The following is a 25,283-nucleotide window of genomic DNA, read 5'->3' on the forward strand; positions in this document are numbered from 1 at the left end:
AAATAGAAAATTTTGTAGTAGAAAATGTTTATACTTCTACTTTTTTTAAACAACTTTTAATGATAATTACAAAAATATAATTATAAACATGTTTATCCGTTTAATAAAATCAATTAAAAGTTATCGAAGATAAAACGATGCTACATAAAAATCAAATATTTCGAATATCATTTTTTAATTTCAAAACCAAATTTAGGGCTGACTTATATTTCTCGTTAAAAAAAAAGTAAAACTTATTGCAAAACACAAGTTTTTTTTTACAAAAATTCAACGAACACTGATGAGCATGGCGGCTCGGTCGGGAGAGCTGTTGGTGACGTCACAATTGTTTATTTTCAGTATTCTGTCGCCCACCCTGAGGTTTCTGCTCACCTGAGGGTTCACCTTTCCCTTCACCAGCTCCAGTATGTACACCCCGACCAGGTCCTCACGCGCCGTTATCTGCAAAGTTAAATTTTTTGTAATTTGTTTGAATAATTGAAAGTATAAATACTTCAAGTAATAAATAATTTTGTTTTAATTAGTCGCGAGTTGTTACTTGAAAAATTTATTTTCCAAAACTAAAATTTAAAACAAACTCTTCCGTGATGTTGGTTATAAATTGTATGAAAAATAAATTACAGTTACAACAGCCAAAAGTAACTAAAAATAAACTAACTTATAGTTATTATATAGTTGTGTTATCTAAATAGAAAAACAAACTAAAATTATTTAGTCATTATTTAGTTGCATTTAAAACAGACAGGCAAACATCTCAACCATCTTTGAAAGTTTAAGTTTGGAGAAACTAAAGCTATAGCATTTTACAAGATTTAAAAAGGTTTTACAGATTTAAAAAATACAAGCTTGCAAAAGAAAACACTATGTTTTCTGCAAATATCACATATAATAAATTTAAGCACATTTAAGATCCGCATTGGACGATTGTTGGTATAAATTCAAATAGTGTGAAAAATTTTCAACGAAAACTCACTTTAATGCCGAGTTGCGTGCCGGGCGGTTTGTCCAACTTGACGTGATATTTTTCGGTGTTGTGCTGGTGCTTGTACCTCAGCAGTTTAATTTTGATCAGTTTTTGCTGGTGGGCGTTGTGAAGTATGAGCCTGGCGTCCACGTGAGTCACGTTGTGCATGCATTCACCGTTCACCTGCACAACAATTATATAAAATATATGGAGTATTTCAGAAAAACCCTTGATTTTGTTTTGATAATACTTTCAAAAACACGAGAATTCTGTAAATTGTATTTATTATTTTAATATTACAGTCATTTTATGTAGATAAAAAAAAAATATTGTTAAACAAAAAATATAGACTATATTTTTGTATTGGTAATATTTTCATATGTATAGTTACCACAATTTTTAAAGCTTTTTTGACCTTACGTTCATAGTTTGCAAAATTTAAAGATACTTTGAGCTTTTAGGTTATTTTTGGCTAACTGACATAAATATATATTTTTTTTTACTGTTTAAATTTCACTTCAATTTTTAGTATAAATAAAACTTCTATATTTAATAAAAACTAGAAAAAAACTTTAATCATAATTGTACACTGACACTATTTTATGCATACATTATACATTAACGTATGAAAATGAAAACTCTATAAATACTGTATAATATCCGTTGTGAATTTTTTATGAATATGATTTTTAAGTGTTAATTTTTCATATTTCTAAATTTCAAGTGACTAATAAAAATCTGTTTTGTATGTAAGCAAATTTTATGTACAAAACTATTTTGTAACTTAGTTGATCGATTTAATAGAACAATTAAGGTACATAAAAGTACTTAAATACTATAAAAACTTAGTTTCTTTCTGTAGTTTAAACAAAACCCAACGTGAAAAAGTTATAAATAAGTAACACGGGATTTTATTAAGTTATGAGTGAAAACGTTTGTTATTCAAAACATGTTTTGAACAACAACAGCTTAAAAATATCACCACAACAAAAACAATATAGAAATTAAGGAAAACTTAAAGTAGTACGAGCTTCTACGAAAATTAAGTTTCTTAATCAAGTTTCATACAAAGTTAATTAAATTATTAAAAAGTTTTTTATGTAAATAACATGTTTTCGTAAAATAAGAACTTCTTTAAGTTGCTTAATTGTAAATAGATTTGCGGAAAAACGTCATTCTATACATTTATTTACAATCAATACAAAATAGGAAATTCAAATTTCCTGTGCCGATACAAATAACTGCAACTATTTTGATCGATATTTTCCGCTTAAAAAAATTAATTTGATTTTCAAAATGATCAAAAGTAGGTGTTGTATGAACATATTAAAAACTAAATAAATAGCAAAATTAAAACATTTATGTTGCTAACTTTGAAAAAAAAGTTCACTTTAATGTGTTAACATAGTTTAATTCAAAATTACATAAAACATACAAAAACTATTATATAGATTATTTTTTAATACTTTTGCATACGAGATAAAGTTAACCACTGGTATTTTAATTGTCCTTTAAAGGTACTTGACAAAAATTAAAATTAAATTGCTATTTAGATTAATATTTAAAATAAATATTTTATTGTAGATTCTAACGTTTAATAACTCAATTAAAAGTTATCAACTTGAAAAATAACTAATTTTAAAACTAGTATTTACATAATACCTGTTTGTAAAGTTATAATAAACCAAAAATTTATGATATAAATAAATTTCTCAAAACACTTACTCCAAACGATATAACCGCAAAATTACAAATAAACAGTTGTACGAAAATGTTTAAGTTTAAAAACAAAAACAAACAACTTTTTTTAACCTCACACGAAGTGACTATAACATAAACTTTACGCACTTATGTGATTTTCATTAAAATACTTACATACAAAATTGGGCAAAACAGGAAACCATTACACTCTTTTTTTCTAAATAACATAATAACAAAATTAAAGTAAAACTTTCTTTTCGCTTTGAATTAGTAGTGGGCAACAAATAACTAGTGATGTACCGGACTCACTATCCGGGTCCGGCCGGATATCGCCATTTTTGTCTGATATCCGGATCCGGCCGGACTCTAATTTGAAAAAAAAGTCCGGATCCGGTTCCGGCCGGATTCTAATTTGAAAAAAAAGTCCGGGTCCGGTTCCGGCCGGATTCTAATTTAAAAAAAAAAGTCCGGATCCGGGTCCGGCCGGATCCTAACAGAGATCCGGCCGGACCCGGATCTAGTTAGTAAAAAAGAGCATACTTAAAAGTGTTTTTTCAAAAACAAACCCTGTGTAAATTAATAAGAGTCATTTCTGTCAGTTAAAATTAAACACCTTCCGTGATTGGCTCATTTTGTACACGTGACTTATTTATATTTGTTTACATTTAAACTATGAAATAAACATTTCATGAAATGCAACTCTTTACATATGTTGTAAAATTGAAAACTTTGGAATGAATACTTGCATTATTTATTGTTTAAAGTTGAGCTCAGAGAATATTTAGAGTTAATACGGTTGAATGTACGAGCCAATGAGAATCATATGACGAAATGTTTCAAACTAAATACTGATGCAACAAAACATCATAACATGACAGGCAGTTTATATGTAAGCAGTTAGTTAGTTTGTTGTGTAGCTTGAAGCAACAAAATATCTTGAACATTTTTGTGAATGCTTATTGTAAGTAGTGTTTTGTTTTAAAAGTGAATATTTCAACAGGTGTTTAATTGTTTAAGTATTTAAGCCAGGTTTATAGTTTAATAGTTATTAAAAATTTTACAGTTTCTTGTTTACTAAAAGTTTCATTTAATTTATAGTTTGTTGTTTTAAGTCTTTTGATATAGATTTAAATAGCTTCTAGTTTTTAAAGTGTTACCAAAGTAATTAATAATTTTGTATATGCTAGTATTTCTTGTTGTGTTTTATATAAAAGATTCATCACTCAAAACTGTCGTGTCTGATTATAGAAAGTAGTCTCAGTTAGAATTTAGTATTTGTTAGATATTAATTAAATAAGGTAGGAATTAATTATGATGGGTAGTACTAATAAGTTAAGTGTACCACAATCAGTCCACTACTTTACTACCAAATTGTCAACCTTTGCTAGATGTTCTACAGATTATTAGATTAAAGTAACTTTTTCAGTTTTTAAAAACCTCATTCTGACTCAGGCTTGTTTATACTCACTCTAGCTAGTTTTATTGACTTAAACAGTGGCAACCCTGCTAGTTTGAAAAATTTTGGGAATGTTAGAAAATCTTGGACTGCCTCAGGCTAGTTTAGTTTTTTATAAAAACTCAGGCTAGTTTTCTTTTAGATTTTGAATGAGTTTGAGCTGATCCAGTTTTCAATATTTTGTAATTTTCTAGTGTATTTTCTTCAAGAACTTGATTTCAGATTTTTAATTGTAAATAACACCTAAATTTGTAAACCTTGTGGCTAGCTGTTCTACTTATTATTAGATTAAAGTTCTTTTTTTTTCAGTTTTTAAAAACCTCATTCTGACTCAGGCTAGTTTATTCTAGTGATGTACCGGACTCACTATCCGGGTCCGGCCGGATATTGCCATTTATGTCTGATATCCGGATCCGGCCGGATTCTAATTTGAAAAAAAAAGTTCGGATCCGGTTCCGGCCGGATTCTAATTTGAAAAAAAAGTCCGGATCCGGTTCCGGCAGGATTCTAACTTAAAAAAAAGTCCGGATCCGGGTCCGGTACATCACTACAAATAACCCGCCGAGCAGAAGTTTCTTGCCATCAACATATTTTTGGCTTAGAAACAACTTGTTCGAAAAGAAAACTTTTTAAAATAATTTTTAAGTATTTAAAATGTATTTTGGTTTCGAGTACTCATAAGTACTTATTAAATGATAATTTAATTACAACTTTTTGAAGTCTACTTTTGAAATTAAAAGTATAACTTATCAAAGTTATAACTAGGAAAGTTGCCAACCTTTACTTCTAATTGTAACTAAACCTTGGATCGTCCATCAACTTATTAAAACTATTTTAATCTACATTTTAAGGCAAAAAGCCAGCCAAAAATACTAAAAAGTAGCATAAGACCTTAACAAAAACATTTGAATTTATTTAGAAGAAAAAATAGTTTAAAGTCATAAAAACTAGACAAGTTTAAGAAAAAATAATCATATCAGCCTCAGATGGCCTGAGTTTTTCAAAAATTACATTAGCTTGAGTAACCTGGGTGTGTCGCAACCGTGTTTACTTTTTTTTTACTTTGATTTAAACTTCTACAAATCGCTAATACGAAAGTCACCACTTTTAAATCCTACCACCTTTGATACAATAAACCGTTTTGTGATTAGCATAAAGTGTTTCAAATACCCAAATCTCGTACAAAATATCGCGACCTTAAAATTCTTTGATACAAAACAACTCAACTATTAATTTTGGAAAAAAAAAATATTTCACACACAAAACACTTATATCAAAAAACTCAAACCTCATACAAAACATTGCAACTTTTAAATTCTACCGTCTTTGATACAAACACTTTAACTACTAATTTTTGAAAAGAAAATAAAAATCTTGTACACAAAACCCCTATATTCAAAATATCACACCTCATACAAGATGTCGCCGCTCTTGATCCTGCCGTCCTTCCAGCAGACGCTCTCGTACAGCACGTCTTGCACGTGGACATGCCTCAGCGGCGTGTCCTGACCGCCGACCACGTACAGGCCCAGCCCCAGCGCCGGGTCCTTCCTGAATATCTCCACCGTGACCGGCTCGTACGACGGGTACAACAATTCTATCGGTTTGCCTGTCGGTTGTGACGTCATAAAGTTTTCAGTTTTGTCAAAAGTGTTCAGTGACACGCCATTGTGTACTTTATGATACAAATTGTTAAGGTTAGTGTGTAGATTTGAAAAAATTTCATGTAAGCAGTCAAGTAAACATTATTTTTATTTATTTTACATGGAAATCTTAAATTTTAAATTATAATTACAAATATGTTACTTGTATTTTTCAGAACAATTCTAGCACCTTAAAAACATATATTAACTAATTGAGCCAATACAAGGCTATTTATAATATTTTAATTCGTAAAACTTATATTTTGTGTATCAATAGGCTAATAAAACAGTTTTATTGGTTTGAACTTGATAAACTAACAAAAGACAAACTGAAACTCTGTTTAAAATATCACAGTTAGATATAAACTAAGTAAACTTTTTGATACTACATCATAAAGTATATAGTAAATCAATTAAAAAAATATAGAATTGAAATTAAAACTAAATGGATGTACGTTAATATAGCTACAGGTAAAAGTATAACAAATATGTCTGCACGATAAATTAGAGTAAAGAAAAAATTTAAATGTTTTTATCTTATCTGCAATTTTAAGTACTTTAACTTTTTCTTTTCATATTTGTCTTATTCTAAAGCCGCGGCAAAATAGTCAATTTTAAGCCTATAGACTACTAGAATGTACAGAGTATAAAAACACCATAAAATTTTATTCTTATTTGCATATCAAATTAACAAAGTCATTAACCTAAATTCAGCCGGTATTATGACTTTTGAAAACATAAAGTTTCATAAGCTATAAAAGTTGAATGTAAGGGTTTTACAAGTTTTTCAACAATGAAGTTACTATCATCAGTTTTTTATAGGAAACTGTAAACCTTATTCATAATCAGCAATAAATTTTGTATGTCAACAAAATTAATTTCTACAAACAAGCTAACTAAGCACGAATTTAACTTGAAGGAAAAGTTCTTTTTTTTCTGCAAAAACAAAAAAAATTTAGTTTTTTTGCTTAATTTAGAATGATAAAGAACCAATTAATATTTCAGTATATAAAAAACTTGAAATATTTAAATATGTTCTAAATGTAAAACAGTACTTTATAATGTTAATGAAGTATATAATTAATTTTAAATCTTCTAAGTTCTTTTTTTTTCAGAGCTTAAAAAGTCAAAGTTATTCAACATTAAACATTTGTAAATCATTGTTTTCAGTTATAATTAATTAAGTTAATAAGATTAAACATAATAAATAGTTTCATTTGTATGTAAAACTTAATTGAAATTATTTATACTAATTTAAGTTAAAAAAGTATTTACTTCCTTTTTAAATATAAATTTTTTGTCAAGCACTAGGAGAAAATATAGTTTTCAAACTTGTTTTAAATAGCTTTGAAACTAAAAAAAGCTCTCTACTATAAACTTGTAAACAATAAGTATAAACAACTATACAAAGTTGACATACATTTTTTATATCAAATTCATAAAATCACTTTAACAAACCGGTAATGTGTTTGTAAGGGCAAATATTCTCATGCAGTTTCATGTTGACCCTCATACACTTGTACTGGCACCCGAAAATGGACTTTTCACATCTCACCACTGTCCTCGGGCATCTGATATGGGGATTTACCAAGTTTGAAACTTAATTCAAGGAGTTTGCAAAAATTTGTAAAAAAAACGTAACTTTTGATCTACTTGAATAATTTAATTAGACTATGTTAATTTGGTTGGTATAAAAAAACTTACATAGAATAATTATACTATTTGCCTGAAACTGCTAATGATAAATTAAAAATTTCAACTTTATTGATACTCTAAATTTTCATTTATAAAAAATATATAAAAACACATTTTTTTAAACTTGAATGTTGCTTAAATAGGCATCCTTAAGTTAAAGCCTAAACTAAGAGACAGTATTTTATACTAGAAATACAGTTATGCAACCTAAAATATTAACTTATGGTAAAAACAACTGAAACATAGTTATTGAACTCAAATTAAGAGCGTTTCGTAATGGAAACGTAGTAAAAGCAATAAAAGTATCGTTAAACACGTAATACAAACTCAAAAGTTGCGAAATGCAAAGACGTTAATTTTCAAGGTAATTAGAAAGTTCATAATTTTTCTCAGATATGAGCTGTTACGAAACTTCTTGTACAGTTTGTTTAAATAAATTAGTAGTTATGTCAATAAACTAATACAGTTTTGTATGTATACTTAATTCATAATACACTGAACTTATAACAACAAAAAATATTTATCTACCTTGAGATGGTTATTTTCATTATTATAGATTTAGTATATTTTAAAAATAATTATGTTTTTCTAAACTTCAACTTGAAAAACTTTTGAATGCTTTGAATCAAGCCGTGAATTTTTAAAATCATACAACTTAAAACAATTTTTTTATGATTACACAAGACACATAAGATTTGATTAAGTTTAACTTTTAAAACTAAAACAAAACACATGTATAAGAGGCTTGACTCTCCCACCTATTGACTGTGATGACAAACCTTCTTAATATAATTCAGTTCTTTGTTACATTGTTTGTTAAGAAAATTTGTAATAAGGATTAGTTTTTGTACTATTTTTTCTTTCTAATACTTTTAATCTGATAAGTACGAACAGTTTCCATAAGATTTGCTTTATGGTATCAATATTGTCAAGTAAATTTTTAAATAAAGAGGAAACTTTAATATTCGTTTTTATAAAATACTAAATTAAGTACAGTACACCTTTTTAGTTTATAATATTTGACATTAACAAACAATTTGAAGATTTAAGTTTGTAAGAATATCGAAAAAACTTAAACATAATTAATTTTAAGCATAATAAAAGTTTAAGCTTCTCAAAATAATATTGTCCTTTAAAATATTGTTATATAATTTTGTTTTTACATGTTTCAGACAAAAAAGATTTATATTTGTATAATAACACGTACAACAAAACGGCATAACATTTGTAAACACATGTATCACAAAAACAAGCAACAATAAAAGTTCTAAATAACTTTTTTTTAATAAGTAAGCAATATAATGGAAAACATAACACGTAATACATAGTTTTGTTTGGCTTTTTATGTTTCACGAAGTTTGCTCAGCAAGCAAATTAAAACTAATAAATGTTGTGGAAAAAATAATAACACTTACTTTCACTTTTTATAACTCTAAGCTAAAGCTTGAAACATTTTAAACAAGTCACCATTTACAACAATTTAAATTATACGAAGTATTCAGGTAAAACAAACAAACTTTTCTACAAACAAAAATTAACTATTATTCAAGTGATAACAAACTTTTCAACGAGATGCTGCTGTAACAAGCTTCTTTTGCATTTGAACTGGCACATTTGGTAGTTGGGGCAAATTACTTCTAACTTATCAACTAGCTTGTATAAAACCCGGCTGGAAGCCCATATATCGGATGCACTGTTGAAAACAAATGATTTTAAAAGATATAAATGTGTACAACAAAACAAGTTTCAAAAGTAGTGAATCTTGTAAAATTAAAAAACTGGTAATAAATTATATTCAAAAATATATTTACTGATACGATACATATTCTGCTGTTAAAATTCTTACAAACGTGTCGAACCAAATAAAAACTAGATGTTGAGGATAAAAATAAATATTTTGAATGCAAAACAAAAAAAATTAAACTTTTTTAAAATTTAGTTCAAATAATAATAACGATTAAAATTTGATTACATTTAATTTAAATTTTTTAAAAGTACATTTTTATGTACTTGTAAAGCTATACAAAGATGTACATAACTTAAATATAGTTTAAATAAATAATCACACTAAATCTCTTCAAGTTTTGAATACAACCAGTAAAATATACCGAAAAAAATCTTTAACAATTTATGCTTTATCAACAATTAATAAGTAATGCCAGTTAGATACTTTTGTTTTTTTACAAATGATTTTTTACACTACAAATAATAAAAAATCAAACACGTAAATCTGCGAAAGATCAAAAAAATCTTCGCAAGTAATTTGAATAAAGCAAAACGATTGTCTCGAGAAAATATTTACGAAGGAAGACAAAATTTTAGAATATCCGTCAATAAATAAGATAAACTTCTAATAATAGCAACGTTGATTGAAAACTAGAGATAGTCGCAGCTACAGAGCTTATGATATTTATCTTACTCTACTCTAAAATACAAACAAAAAGTATATATTGCAACGTAGCAAGACTTAATAAAATGAAAATGTTCTATGAAAAAACCAGTAAGTAAAAGCATTCAGAAAGTTTATTCATAACATATGGGAATGAGCTTCTAATGATAGCATCTTTGATTTAAAATAAAACAGACAGACGTAGCTAATGAATGTTTTAAATATTTATACTTGTTTTTTAAAAAAAAAGTGCTAAGATATATTATACATCATACACTCATATAAAAACTTAATTCAAAAATGAAGATTTTAAATAATTAAGCTTGATATTTTTTTCAATTTCATGGTAACGCTAAATTCATAAACTGAAAATACTGTCAAATAAAAATTTAATCGTTCATCTTAATATTTAGATTTCCATCAAGTTGTGTAAACTTACATTTGGCAGGTAATATATTCAAAAATTACATAACACATATTTTGTTTTTACAGGAAATTCTTTAAAAACGTTTTGCAGTTCATTAAGCAATAAAAGAAAACTCTTTTACATTGCAACAAGAACTTGTATTATTGGAAACTGTTAAAAATGTCATCATTTAATACAAAACAGACTGTACTACAAACTCGTTTTTAGATTATTTATGTTGTTTATTTTTTAAAACATACAACGTTTTTAAACATCTGCAAAAATCAACCATTTTTTATAAAAAAACGCAATCAATTTTACTGTTGTAAGCAAATAAATCTATATACACATACTGAATGCGTAACACTCACCAGATAGCATTTATACTTGCAGCAAAGCCAACATTTAAATCGTAAATCTAAACTATTTATTTTAAGACTGTTACTAAATTTTAAATAACTTCCAGTAAAAACGTGACCAAATTAAACATCTGTAAAAACTTTACAACAGTATTCTATTTTGTTAAAGAAAATAGTTGAAAAAAATGCAGTAAAATTAAAATGTTGTTCTAAAATATAAAATACATCCATACTCGATATTGATATATAACGCTAATCTACGCAAAGCCAAAACATATGTTAAATTAACAACGAATTGCCATGTAATTTGTGTACAGCACATTGGCTCGTTATCAAACTGTACCGAGTTAATTCAATCAATTGCCGAGTGAACTTTCAATTTGGACTCCCACTTAGAACAAACTATAATTGAACGATAATTTTTTTCGTTTTTGAACGCCTTCTGCCAATGGAGGCACTTATTTTCCCAAACCTTGAAAATCTGGGAATATAAGTGCTTTCATAGGCGCGCTGTATGTTCTTTAGAGTGGGAGATTTGAATGTTAATTTCATACTGTGCGCTAATACAGTAAGTTAATTTGCATATGTCAAACTGGTGTGCAAGCTTTAAACCGCTCATCTAATTTGCGTGGAAAAGAGTTTTGACCTGGGAAAGCAGTTTTTAAATATGACAAACTAGCAAAAAAGTAGTATTGGAAATATGATTTCTTTATTAAAAAAATGCTTTACAGTTTATAAAAAATACTTTATTAGTTATAACTAAATGATAACTTTTAACAATTCTTTTTGATTAATATAATAAGTTTTTTATCAAAAAATAAAAGTTAAAAAAGTTATATTAAGATAAAATTGAACTTAAGTATAATGAAGTTAGTAATAAGATATATAATAATAAGTAACATTAAAAACTAGCCATGTTGAAATAGTATCGCTCTAACATAAACAATAGACAAAAAACATAGAGAAAAAACATCACATTGAATTATAAATGTTTAAAATTCAAGAAGTAACAAAAGGTAATTGAAAAGACTCTCAGCTCAAAGTACAATGAAAATAAATCACGTGTGACGTGATAAATAAATCAGTAAAAGAATAATTGGATTGTAATTGATGAGAAAATTTTGATGAAAACCCCTTCCGTCACACATGATTGGTTTTTAAGTCACGTGTCTTAGTTTCAAGTGGCTTTTGTCGAGCACTGAAGGAAAACTTGAATTCAGCAAAGTTTTATCATTTTCATATTAAAATTATTTTTGCATTTTGTCATGGATGTAGTTCTTTAAAAAATAGTAGAATATAATAGCTTTTAGTTTATTTATGTATTCTCTAACAATTTTTCTATTCTTATGAATATTTTACTAATGATATTTTTAATTGGTTTCAGTAAAGCTTCTTTCGCTTTATTGTTGGGACTTACTTAAATTCTCAATTAACAACAAGCATCCTTTTATTGATTTTATGAAGTTTTATATTTGATACAGAACATGTATACAAGAACTTGTCAATTTTTAAAACAGTAACATAAATATTAATTTTGAGACATTTAAGAAACTAATTGTTCTTTATTTCATATTTTAAAGTGTAGCTTTAACTGCAAACTTATTAGTTTTAGATGAAAATAAAAATTTGAACTTAATTCGCAAACATGGCATTATTAAATATGTTGCAAGATTTTATATTCAAGTTCAGATGTTTATCACTTTTTTTAAGTATCCAAAAAGTAGTTTTTGATTTTTATTTAGTATATATATATATCCGTGTTTTGATATTATTTCGCTGTTAGTTTTCTAAAATATTTACACAAACAAAACATGAATACAATAACAAAGCGTACTACAAAATACTTGCACACATCAATGCCCCCAAGCCAAAATTATAAAATTAAATATGTAAGTCGATATGTTCTTTTATACAAGTTCAATGCAAAACTTAAATAAACTCAATATAATACAAGTTCTATAAGAAATTTAATATCCGTTATAGTAAGTGTGAAAATTAAATTTCGATATTTCAATGATAACATAATACAGAAAGTAATACACGCATTTTAAAAATCTTTAATATATTTAAAATTTTATTATACAAGCATATACATATTGTACGTGAAGATCTACATTAAGTTATTAACTCAAAATAATACAATCTTTATAAGAAATTTAATATCCGTTATAGTAAGTGTCAAAATTAACTTTTATATGAAAATTCAATTATATAGAGAATAATGCACGCATATTATAAACTCAGTCTATATACAATATACGTATTGTACTTTGAAGATCTACATTAAGTTATGCAAGGTTTTAAGAGAATTTACATCCGCATTTGATTATGTAAAACTAAATATTCATGCGTGTCCGTGTATAAAACATTTCCAATACATAAAACATACTGATTGTATTTTAAACAGGTAAGTTAAAAAAATAAACAACTTATTTATCTCTGTGTAGTGTAACTTTAAAAATTATGATAAAATAAGGTATTACTTTAGACATATTAAAAATATAAAGAAAAAATAAAAAAAAATAAAAAAAACAAGTATGAGCTTATACTTTTGATGCACAAAAATTAACTAAAAAATAGCTCTTCTATTAGTTAAACGCTAGTTTAAAAATAAAATAAGCTGTTATTAATTTTCTGACGCAGAAACTCATAAAGTTAAACAGGTCCAAAGCACGAAGTTTAAGGGAAGCATGTTGAAAAAATATCACTACATAGTTTGAGACAAATAACTTATTCGGCTTAACAGTGCAGTAACAATTTAAAACACACATCCTTTAATTTAAGTTTGTACAATTTCACACTAGAAAAGCCTCCTAACATGGCTCCCTATTTCAAAAAGTTTGCTCAATTTTTATTTTATTTCAAAAGCCAACGAAATTTTGTGAAATATTTGAAAATTTTGGAAAAGAACCAAAGTTGAGGAAATTGTAAAGTTTAAATTTAACTTGTTGGAAAAATTACCATAAAATGTGTTTTATCGGAAAAATTTACAATCCGAAATAGTTTAAGAAATTTTTTTTGTTATAATTTTTAATGGACTAACTCTAAGAAAAAATTCAAAAACTTATACTGAATAATAAATTGTATATTAAAAGTATTTAAATATTTCAAAACTATAACTAAACAAGCTAAATTTGTTTTCAATTCTGACAAAAAAAAATTGTTTTCACAAGTTATTGTTTATAAATAAACTAATCAGGAGTTTAGACGACCTATATACCAGTGACAAAAGATCTTAAAAATTCAAACTGAGTAAAAAAAATACTTTTTATTGGCTTTTAATAAATTCAATTCTAATACAAACTTCAACTTAGTGATTAAAAATATCCAAATTAACCTTTAACATTATTATAAATTTATACACACATACGTAAACTTGAAGTACATAACGAACACTTTGTTTTCGGAATTCGTATTTTTAACTACATAAGTCGTTTTTATGGGAGTAAAATTATTCAAAAACAAAACAGTTTTACGTATGAAGTTATCTTTAACTAAATTTAATTCTAATCTATACAAATTATGAAAATCACAAAAACAATTTACCATACAATTCCCAGGTAAAATAGTTTTAAACAAATTAAGTCGCAAATGTTTTGTATTTATTTTTCTGTAAACAATTGTAATTACCCACAACGCTATACGTTCAGCTAAAAAAAATGTTTGCTTCAACTAAAAATTACATATATAATTTACTACTTTTTATTTCTTTTTGACAAATTATTAATTTAGCTTAGAAGACTCAATTTTAAAGACATTAACTTAATGTTTAAAGAGTAAAAAGACTATACATTAAATTAGAAACTAAAAAGAGTAACTATTAGAAACACATTAGAGATCAATTTTATGGAAAAGTGCCATTATTAAGATTGAGATTTAATCTTGAAATCTTCTTGTAATTTAACATATGCTTGATATAAATGATAAAAATACTCTTATTGATCTTATAAAAACAAACTCATTGTATAAAAAATTTTAGAATTTTTGATTTTAATATTAAAAAGTCGTTTCTTAAACAAAAAATTTAAGTTTACTTATGCTCATTTACTATTTATTTTAGGTTATAAACATACACAAGAATTTTTTTCCAATAATACCAATAACGCTTTTTTATAAAAGTTAAATTGTTTTAACATTCAAAACTTTTATCTTGAAAAACTAAATGTTTTTTATAAGATAAAATAAACAACTAATGAAAAACTACACTAAAAACATAGCAAAAAATATTTAGTTGAACTTTAAATACATATGTATACAAACAAATTTGTTGTATCTATTTATTTTTAGTAGATTACAGCATATTTATCGGAAAGTTAAAAATCTCATACGATAATTTTGGAGTAAATATTTAAAGTTCAATGACTGATAATTTCATAAAAAATAGAAAAGCTAAACGCTTGAATGTAATTTCTTAGTAAATGTACCAATTTATATATTAAAATCATACTTTTAAAAGAAATAAATAAATGTTAAATATTTTGTGTATCACTAACTTCTAATTTTTATTGGTATTTAATTAAAGCATATATAGTATTTGTTTTAACAATTATATCTTTTGATTTTTAAACAGCTTAAAATATTTTCAAATAAATAAAAAAGTCTGTTTTACTTCTATTTTCTTAAAATCAAAATATGTCCACATAAAACATTATTTACATTTTTAACTTTATATGTTTGTCTCCCAAAAGTCGTTTTTAAATAAATAACAAATTCGTTTCAAAGTCTTAAGCGAGTGAAAACTACAGTTACTACTTTGATTTACTAAAAACTAGAACTTGGCCAATTTTTTTTTGTTTAGTTAGTCAAACTTGAAATGCGACAAATAGATTCTAACAAGTGTAGAAGTATAAAATAAATAATATTTAAAATTTATGCAAACTCTAACGTGCAACAAAAAAGACTTTCAATAATCCATTAAATTAATAACACAACTTGATTAAGATAACTTTAAAAAAAAACTAGCATCTCAAAGAAAAGCCCTTAAGTTAAAAATACTTTTTCTGAAAAGTTTTTCTTTTAAAACTACATTTAGTTGTAACTTTTATTGCAATACTTCACTATAGTTTACAAAATGTTCATTCTAACTAGGCGTTTAGACTCCTTAAAAGCTTTCCTCATCAATAAATCACTACTTTAATGTTACCTTAATAATTTATTTGACATGTTTTAAAATAAACTTAAACTTACAGTATCACCCTTTAAAAGCTTTTTTAGCTATAAACTACTCATAAAATGACGCTCAATATAAAACAAATAAAAAGATTTGTAGACACTAAAACCAAATTCATCTCGAAAAGTATTTATCAGTCGATAAACACTTCAAGTCGTTAAAAACGGATAATAAATTTGCTTCATACTATCTATACTTATACAGTATCTAAAAACAAACAAAGCTTATTTGATTATAAAGTGTATTTTGTTAACAGTACACTTTTGTTTAATATATAAGCAACTTAATGCTTTTTTATAAATGTTCAAGAATACTAAAAAATAATTTATTTTATACATACTGAAATAACTTATAACAGTTTAAACTTTATTTTCAATTAGAGTACTTAGAATCTTACTATTTTATTAATCAGTTAAAGGTTACTTGTCTGGGGTTTAAGTTGGTTTATTTATTTACATTTTTTTATCAATTACAACAACGTGACCTTTCAAACTGAGCTTAGAAAAATCCGGAAAACTAAACTCTTGAAGCTTAAAGGGTTTGAATACAATTGTGTCATATGTTAAATTATTTGACTAATAACACTAAAAAAGTTCCTTTTTCTTGAACTTATTGTTGAATTCCAAATAGTTTGAAATGAAAAAATTAGGTATTTCTTTGAAAGCTGTTTTTAGATATAGTTCTTAAATTTTTTGTTATTATTTTTATATTGGACCTAATTTTATACTTTAACGTTACTTAAAATTAAAAATTTTAATCACATTTTGTTAACTTGCTTTGTTTTTTGTTAATATTTTATAACTTTTATCAAGCAAAAAATGTTAATACTAACAAAAAATAAACAAATTAGTAATATCTAAACATCAAGTAGATAAAAAATAACTTGAATAAACTATAATCGCTACGTAAAGATGTTCTAGAAAGCGAGCGAAATACATCAAATATAATTAAAGTGTATGTTTTGATCGATCAAAAACTATATTTATGTTATATTTAAGTTTTATTTATAAAAACTATTATACCAACTTTAAATTATAACATAAGTATCAATATTTAATGTCAATTTTTCGTTCGAAAATCTCTTCAAATTAAAATAACTTTTATATTTAAAAAAAAACTGTTAGAATTTATCAACCAACTTCAAAGTGAGAGGCTTCCTGTCCAACGGGCAACACTTCATGGCTCTGACGTGGTTCTTGAGGCACCTCTCGCAGAACGTGTGCCCGCACGAGGTGTCGTAAGGCGATATGAACGGCTGCAGGCAGATCTCGCACTGAAGGTCCTCGTCTCCTTCCTGTTTAAATGTGACGTCATAACGGTGATAAAACAGTTTGATTTGTTTGCGTGATTGTATTTTTTAAATAAAACAGATTTTTTTGATATTTTAATTTACTTCAGCTTTAAATAAAAAGTTGCTGTTTGCATGTAGTGGTTAACTAACTTTTACAATACAACTTAAATATTGAAATTAATTTACCTTTAAACTATTAAAAAACTACTTGGGCTTTGAAAAGTTTATTGCCATCTAATAAAAAACAATACCAAATTATTTTATCTTATTTCGAAGACTTTTGAAATTAAAAGAAATAAATGGTGTAACATTTAAAATGTTACACAATAGAAGTTTTATTACATGTGGTATGGTAATGTAACAGTTGGATAATCTTAAAGTATTATATATATCATTCATGCAAAACTAAGTTTTAATCTAACTGTTTTTGGGAACACATAAGTATTTTTAAAAAGGATTAGTTCAAACAATACGCATGTACAAATGTAGACACTTTTATAGTTCCTAAAAATACTAAGTTATAACAGAATTAGGTAACTTTAAGCTATATAAAATAAATATGTAATGCAAAGAGTGAAAATATAAAAAATCGTAAATTATTGGGTTAAAATTTATATCATAATTCTAATAGAATCATTTAGTAAAACAAGTTTGGGATTATGTTACTTTACATCACAATTGTATCTGACAACTATTTTCCTTTCTTTTTTATTAAAAAGATTATAATTTTATGCAAGGAAGTAATCAAACTTTTACTTAAAACAAAAACTAGAAATAATAAGATTTTTTCACTGCATCCAAACTAAAAAATTGTTACAATGTTTCAACTGTTTTATATTCTCATATAAAAACTGAATACTTCCACAACATTTATTAGTTTAAGACAGCCTTTAAAAACAATATAATCCTGTGTAATTATCGATCCGAAAGCGAGTTCAGTGCAAAGTAAATTGCCTGCAGAATAATTTATCAGCTTTTTATAATTCATCACACGTTTCGAGTGCAGACAACGTTGTGAATTATTCAAAACTTTTGAAAGAGGCTCAAGTTTATTGGCAACAAGTTTATATAAAAGTGCAAGCGCGCCCCTAATAAACAACTTGAGTAGAGGACAAATTTTAAATAAGCACACACAAGCAAGTTGTTTACTTTAAGTATACTTTAAAAAGTAAACAAATAAATTCAAGTTAGAAAATGATTTGACAAGCCCTTTATCAACTAATTTCTTTGTACTTAATTATCTTTGTAAAAGCGTGTACAAATAAGAACATATCGTTGAAATTGATTGAAAAGTGTAAGTGTTCAAAATAAGCTAAGAACTAGGGATACAACATAAAAGTGTTGACAAACACCAAGGTTTAAATACAAGGTTACTTAGCTTAAAGAAAGTCAACGTGGTAAAATTAAACTTAAAAAACTTAAATTGATCTCAAAACGTGTAGCTTAAAGCACATGAGTTCACTTAAAAACTTAACAACTCCTGACCTATTCTCTCATCTACAGAGTAATTGTTTTACATTTGTTTACTAATTGGTAAATGTTTTAAAAAAGTTTTTGTGCAAGTTTGCTATATCAAAAACCTCAAAAACTTTAGTAAATTATTATAAATTTAAATCAAGAAAAAAGCAATTGTTTGATCGAAACTAAAACCTTTTTATAAAAAAGTAGTAGGATTTCTTCACATAAATATGCGATGGCAATACGTTATTGTGAGAATTAAGTACTTATCATCAAAAATCAAGCAGTTTAAACCAAATTTGTTGTAACAGAGTATAGTTTAAAAAGTAAGCTTGGTTCACTCAATACATTTAGTGAGCTTAGTATTTTACTACTTTACAAATATACTGACTTAAATGTCATCAAACAATTTGTAATGTGGCCTTGAAAAAAAAAACACATTAAGAACTAAGTTCAAATTTAAAAACTAAAATAAGCTACGTAAGTTTTTCTAAAAAACAATAAAAAAGGAGTTAAAAACATTGGCATTGTACAACAATTCGAACTCGTTTCACCTCTTTTTGTAGAAAAAGGTAAATTTTATTCAGAAAACAAAATTAAAAATTAATGAGATTTCCAAAGAAAAATGTTAGCATTAAAGTTTCGCTAATTACTCAAGTACATTCAAGCTTATGTGTAAATAAATGCTATAAGAATTTAATTCATAAACACTATTTGAACTGAATCGTTTTTAGTTGTAGGCAATTTTCAAAATATTATGTTAAAAAATCAATGAAGGTTTTCTGAGTAGCTGTCAGACTCTAATCAAAATTTCAAACCGAAATACTTACTTAAATTTGCCAATGACCTTTAAAAAAAGCTCAACTTTTAAACATAAAACAACTTTGTTTTTCTTTTTTGTGAAGGTTTGTAATGCTTGAAGCCAAAAATGGTTGGCCTAATTAAAAAAACTTTTATGAATTACCTTAAACATTAAAATCTTATTTTTAAACAATTTAGTTTTGCTTAAAAAATATCAAATTTAAAGAAGTTAAAAAACATACATAAATTGAACTGAACTTTTTAGCCAAGTTCATTGGTTTTATTTTCAATAAAAACTATTTAACTAGACTCACTTTTTAATGGAAAACTGCACAAGTACATTGACTTTAACTTCATCAAAATTTCAAGTGAGTTTGCCTTATAATATAACTTTGAAAGTACTTTTTAATTAATTTTTTTAAAGCCTTGTCATTTAGTGAAAATTGTTTTTTAATTAGAATTTTAAACAATTATAAAAAGCCATTTGAACTTTTATGTAAAGTCAACAACTTTACTTTCTTCAAAAAGTCGCGAAACCATCTTGAAAATTCAATGGGAGCACTGAGAGTTCGTTCAAATTTTTGGCAGCATTCTAACACTTAAAAACACGCATTAAAGCCCCGCATTGATCGCAAGCCAAAAACATTCCCTCGGGTCGCCGAAGTTTGGTGAATTTGTCGAATGCTGAATCCCAGCAGAGTTATTTTCCCACAATAATCAAATCAGCTGAAACACATTCGAACTTTTTCAGCTGTAAAAAGCAGCTTTGGTGGCTGCGAATGTGTGCTTGTTTTTTTTTTTCTGTAACTAATAGCACACTGTAACTTTCACTTAAACATAGAGCATATGAACTTTCACACATTTAACCAACTAACAAAAATTTTTGATGAGGATTAATTCTTTTGATGAAGTATTTAATGATATTTAAACTTCTATTTTAAAAAATATTTTGCTAATTTTTGAAAACTTATTACTTTGTGTTTTAAACAAACTTAATGAACATTAGCTCTTATTGGCACATTTTCTAGACATTTAAGCCAACTTCGGAGAAAACATTTAGACTTACCAAGATTTCGATACTGAAATTTTAGATAAAGTTTACAAATAAATTTGCAAGTAAAATTTTTCATTTTTTAGTATTTTTATACCTTTTGTACATATGATACATTCTAGCCTCATTTTTTGTTGCCTTGTAAAAGTTTTGGTATTTCTTATCGAGTCTTACTACTAATAGCTTTTTTTGCTCATAAAACACCTACGATATAAAAATACTTTACAGGGGTTCATTTCAGTGTTTTTTCCTTATTTAATTAAAAATTAAAGACTTATTTTAACCAACAAATGAAAACAAAACAAACTATATTTGTTTATATTATAGAAGTATTCTTTGTATATTTTGTTTTAATTTCAAATCAAAAACAATCATTTATAACAATGATAATTGTTTGTTTGAGCTGATAACCTAATTAGTTGTTTATACTTTTGTTTGGTCAACTTAAAACAAACAATAAAAAAGGTTTTTATGTAGGTATAATATAAATTACTTTTTGTATCAAAATAAATTATACTTTTTTTATGAATAATCATTTCATCAAACTTTATTACTTAAAATACGACCACTTTTTTTCTTGATTAAATAAAACATACCAGCTGATTCGTATTGTTTCCAACAAACAAAAATACAGGCACGGAACTTATAATAATAAACAACTTTTCATAACCTGTATATTTTGTATATGACCGTTTATTTTAAAGTAATTTAAATAAAATTTTAATAGACAAATAGGCTATCAATGAAGATCATAGATGTTTTTATTAATCATTTTTTTAGTGGTTGTAAAATCCTCAAACTTGTGGTATTTTTTTAATCAACAAGCAAGACAAATCATTGAAAAATTTAGATATCAATAAATAAAAGCTACTTTTTTTATTTGCTTTTACTAACCATACAAACTGCAGATTTTTTAAATTTAAAAAACTACAAGTATTTCTAAAGAACAAAAAGAAAGAAAAACAGCATGAAAAACCTGTTTTTGTAATTCGGGCTTTTAAGCTCGGAGACAACTCAAAGTGAGATAAAGAAGCGAAGGATGAATAATTCATAATTTTAAAGTAGAGAGGGACACAAAATAGCGCTTATTAAATATTCATAACAAGAGATCTGCTGGTTAAATCGGACTTATGCCGGGGAGAGCCGAGTTAATAACCCGAGCCGCAACTCGTAGTAGAACTAGCGGTGCGCGCGTAAAAAAATTCAGTGTTTAATAACAGCTGTCAATGTCAGCGTGGGCGACTAATTTTGCGACCAACTTGCTTCGGTGACTCTTTTTTTTAAAGTTGCATAGTGCGAGCATGTTGTAGTTTACAAGTGTGTTGTACGCGCATCACTGTAGTATGAGATCTGTGTGCGCGCGTAAACAGTTTGTATTTGGCACCAGCTGTCAATATACATGTGTGTTTTGAAAGTGAAGCATGCACTAACTTACATCGGATATTTTAGCATAAAAAATTAAACTCTGTTATGATATTGTTTTTTTAATTGATTTAATATTTTAGAACAAGATAATCAAGTTATCTTACCAAGCATTTTGTATTTTATACCAGATGGGTGAATAAAGATTGAGTAAGGTACTTGCTTTAAAATTATATTTTCTGATATCAAATTAAAATAAATGACATTTTTACAGCATGTTTATAGTTATACAGGGTACTTTATAATAATTACATGTGAAAAAATAAGTTTGTAATATTCTTTTAAACAACTTAACAATTTTAGTCGAGTCATTCGTAGTAAAACAAAATGTTACCCGCGCAAATATGTTGTATTTGAACGCAGCTGTCAGCATGTTATCCGTGCGCACTTGTGTTCAACTAAATATTTCTAATAAAAATGTCATGTAAGTTGAATTGAGCTTTAAATAGCATGTATGTTTTTAACCTTGTAAATACCCGTGCAAAACAAATAACCTTTGTACATATAGATTTTACTAAAAATTATCTAACAGTTTTGACTTTTCTTCAAAACCAATAATTTAAGATGTAAAAGAGTAGTAATTTTTTTTCTTTAAATCAAAAACTATGCATAATCGACTTTAAACTTACTAAACTGTGTGAGAATGATCTTGTTTAAATATACACTATTAAAGCTTTTAAAACTAATAATTGTAAATAATGTTGTGAAATAGTCTACAGTAACTGCTCGGATAAAGCATAACGCATATTCGAGAAATTTAGCATCTTAACATCATTACTATTTTGAAAACATAACTGTTAAACAACATAACTTTGGAGTCAAGTAATAAAAATTTAAGCATAGCTTGTACATTTCGTGTGAAACATTATTCAGAATCCTAGTTTTAATAACACCTGTATTAGTGTTTTACTATGTACTTGTCATTAGTTTACAACAATACACTGCACTCCAATGCAACAAAAATTTTTTGAGTATCCTAAGCTAACTAGCATGACTCTTTATTAAATATTAAACATAATAAGACGATAATAGCAGTAATCTCCCTTAATATAATATTAAAAATTCTCATTGGTGCTGTGTTGCTGTCAACATGAACAAGCTTACTACCCCTAATTAATAAGAAACAGGCTTGATAGAAACAAAAACTAAAATATATATATAAAACAAACTATATGTCATAAGAAGCTACTAAATTTAAGTAAAAAGTTTAAATAGTACCTACCGCGAACTTAAACTTTACGAATATAATAATGGCAGTAATGTTGTTACAGCTAGTATTAATGCATATGCTCAAAGAACATTACTGTTCATGTTTTAATTTTTTAAAACTAAAGTAAAAATATTGAAATTTGTAATCTTGTTTTAGTTGCTTTTATTATCAAATTAAAAAACTTTAAATCAAGACTGTTTATAAGTTATTAATATTTTGGTATATTGCATAAAATTAATGTTTTATGAACTGTTTTGCTTAGTTGCTATAAAAAACTATCAACATGAAGTACTTTAAAACAACAACATTTAAATTTTAATATTTCATTATAGTTTTAACAAACAATTCATACTACTAAGACGTACTAGGGTTAGTATGTTAAAATATTACTAAATATACTCAAGAGAATTTACTAGTAGCTACATATTTGCATTTTTTATTAATTATGTTGTACTAAAAACAAAGTTTACAATCTTATTTTGAACACCTAATAGGAAAAAAACAGTAGATTAAACTAAATAAATGTTTTTATCAAAGTCTTCTTATATGACAAAAGTATTGTGTTCGTTTGTCAACACAAAAAAAATCACAAGTAACTATACTAAATAAGCAGTAATTTACGTAAGAATTTATGTATGCTTTAAGAAAAACTGATCAATGTTGGAAAATGATCAAATTTTATTTCAAACTTATTCGGTGAACTATTACAGTCCTAAAGGTAAAATAAATAGTAAGAAATAATAACAAACAGTTAAGAAAAAAATGTTCTAAAAATAAAATGACTTATATCAATAATTGCAACATATTACGCTTGTATTTGGTTCAAAGTAATACGATTATTCTAATGCAAAATTTTTCTTTATTAAAGTTCAGTCTTGACATTTACTAAAAACATACTTTATTAAGAAAGCAGTAATTACCAAGAAAATATATGTCTACTTTCGAAAAGACTACGTTAGATATACACAAAGTTTGATATATACTCAATATTTTTGTAGACTTATAGGATTTAAAAAGATTAGTCTTGTTAAAAAATCGATACCGTGTTAATTTAATTATTAATAAAATATTTTAAGAAAAAACTTCAGCTAATGTAGAAATGTTCAAAAAGTTTAACTCAAACCATATAAAATGTAAAAAATATAGGCTTTTTCTTTAAATCTTATAGTTAATTGGAATACATTTCTAAAGCTGTTTAATTAACCTTGAAACAATCTTTAAAAAAATATTTTAAGGTAGACAAAAATAAAACATATTTAGCATTTTTTCTTAAAATATATTTAGCTGGTATTGCATAAATTACTCTGATCTTGGTAAAATATCAATAGTAGGTAAACAAACTATATGACTTTGTTAGTTCTTGAAAAAAATAACCAACAGATAATTTTAATACCTTTACTTTTTTAAATATGATTTTACTTTTTTTTACTTAAACTAAGTATTTGATTGTTTTCTTTTTTTTTTGCGCTCAACTATATAGACTTTAAAGATCTCAACAGCTAAACAATAAATTATAATAATACCACAATCTTATATATCATATTCATTTCATTTTATACTGATGTTTAAATTTTGTTTATCATAGATTTAAATACACTCAAATGGCATTATACGAAAATAAAAACCTTAAAAAAAAAGTTTTATATTTTTCAAAAAATTTTAATATTAGTTTTTATTTAGTTCAATTTTTAATAAAAATATGATTATTGCAAAATCTAAAACAAAAGAATCATGGTACTAATTTAAACACTAAAAAAATAAAAGAATATTAAAAAACACATTCCTTCAACTAACTGAAACCAGTTTTATCTAACACGTTTTTAAATAAACACAACTTGTAAATTATAGGGATATTTGTGTAATTCACACTTAAATTACAAAATATGCACACAAAATTGAATAAAGATAGTATAAATTGGATAAACTAAAGTAGTCATGATAATATAACAAGATATTTTAATTTATCAGCGGCGAAATTTAGCATTTTTATTTCAAATTAGCACATAAATGTGCACAGTGTTGTGTACTGAAGCACAGTGGTGGTTACATAAAGTATGGATAACAATACATTTCAAGTTTCATCCAAATTGCTATTTTTAGTTGCTCTTTATCGGAAAAATTCAAAATACACTAAACTTTTTACTAAATTATCTATCAAAAAGTACTTACTAGTAAAATTTTCAGCAATTTATAAAGTTTTTTAAGTGCACAAAACTTTTTTATATAAAACACAAATACCAATTTAAACTTATCAAAAATTCAACCTA

At 25.9% G+C, this 25,283-nt stretch overlaps 1 protein-coding gene across 2 annotated transcripts in view; it reads right to left on the bottom strand.

Annotated features, from left to right (window-relative positions):
* Window positions 1-25,283, bottom strand: part of LOC145835724 (ligand of Numb protein X 2-like) — a 35,598-nt gene that overhangs the window by 5,535 nt on the left and 4,780 nt on the right. For both annotated transcript variants that reach the window (XM_082943431.1, XM_082943430.1), the window contains exons 4-9: window positions 16,923-17,077; window positions 9,021-9,152; window positions 7,223-7,335; window positions 5,531-5,730; window positions 974-1,147; window positions 277-441 (exon numbers count right to left, since the gene is read on the bottom strand). In XM_082943431.1, coding sequence (XP_082799557.1) covers window positions 277-441; window positions 974-1,147; window positions 5,531-5,730; window positions 7,223-7,335; window positions 9,021-9,152; window positions 16,923-17,077 — 939 coding nt within the window. The remainder of the gene's footprint in view (window positions 1-276; window positions 442-973; window positions 1,148-5,530; window positions 5,731-7,222; window positions 7,336-9,020; window positions 9,153-16,922; window positions 17,078-25,283) is intronic.

Source organism: Thalia democratica, chromosome 5 (assembly GCF_965202585.1).
Source record: "Thalia democratica chromosome 5, ktThaDemo2.hap1.1, whole genome shotgun sequence".
Taxonomy (NCBI): domain Eukaryota; kingdom Metazoa; phylum Chordata; class Thaliacea; order Salpida; family Salpidae; genus Thalia; species Thalia democratica.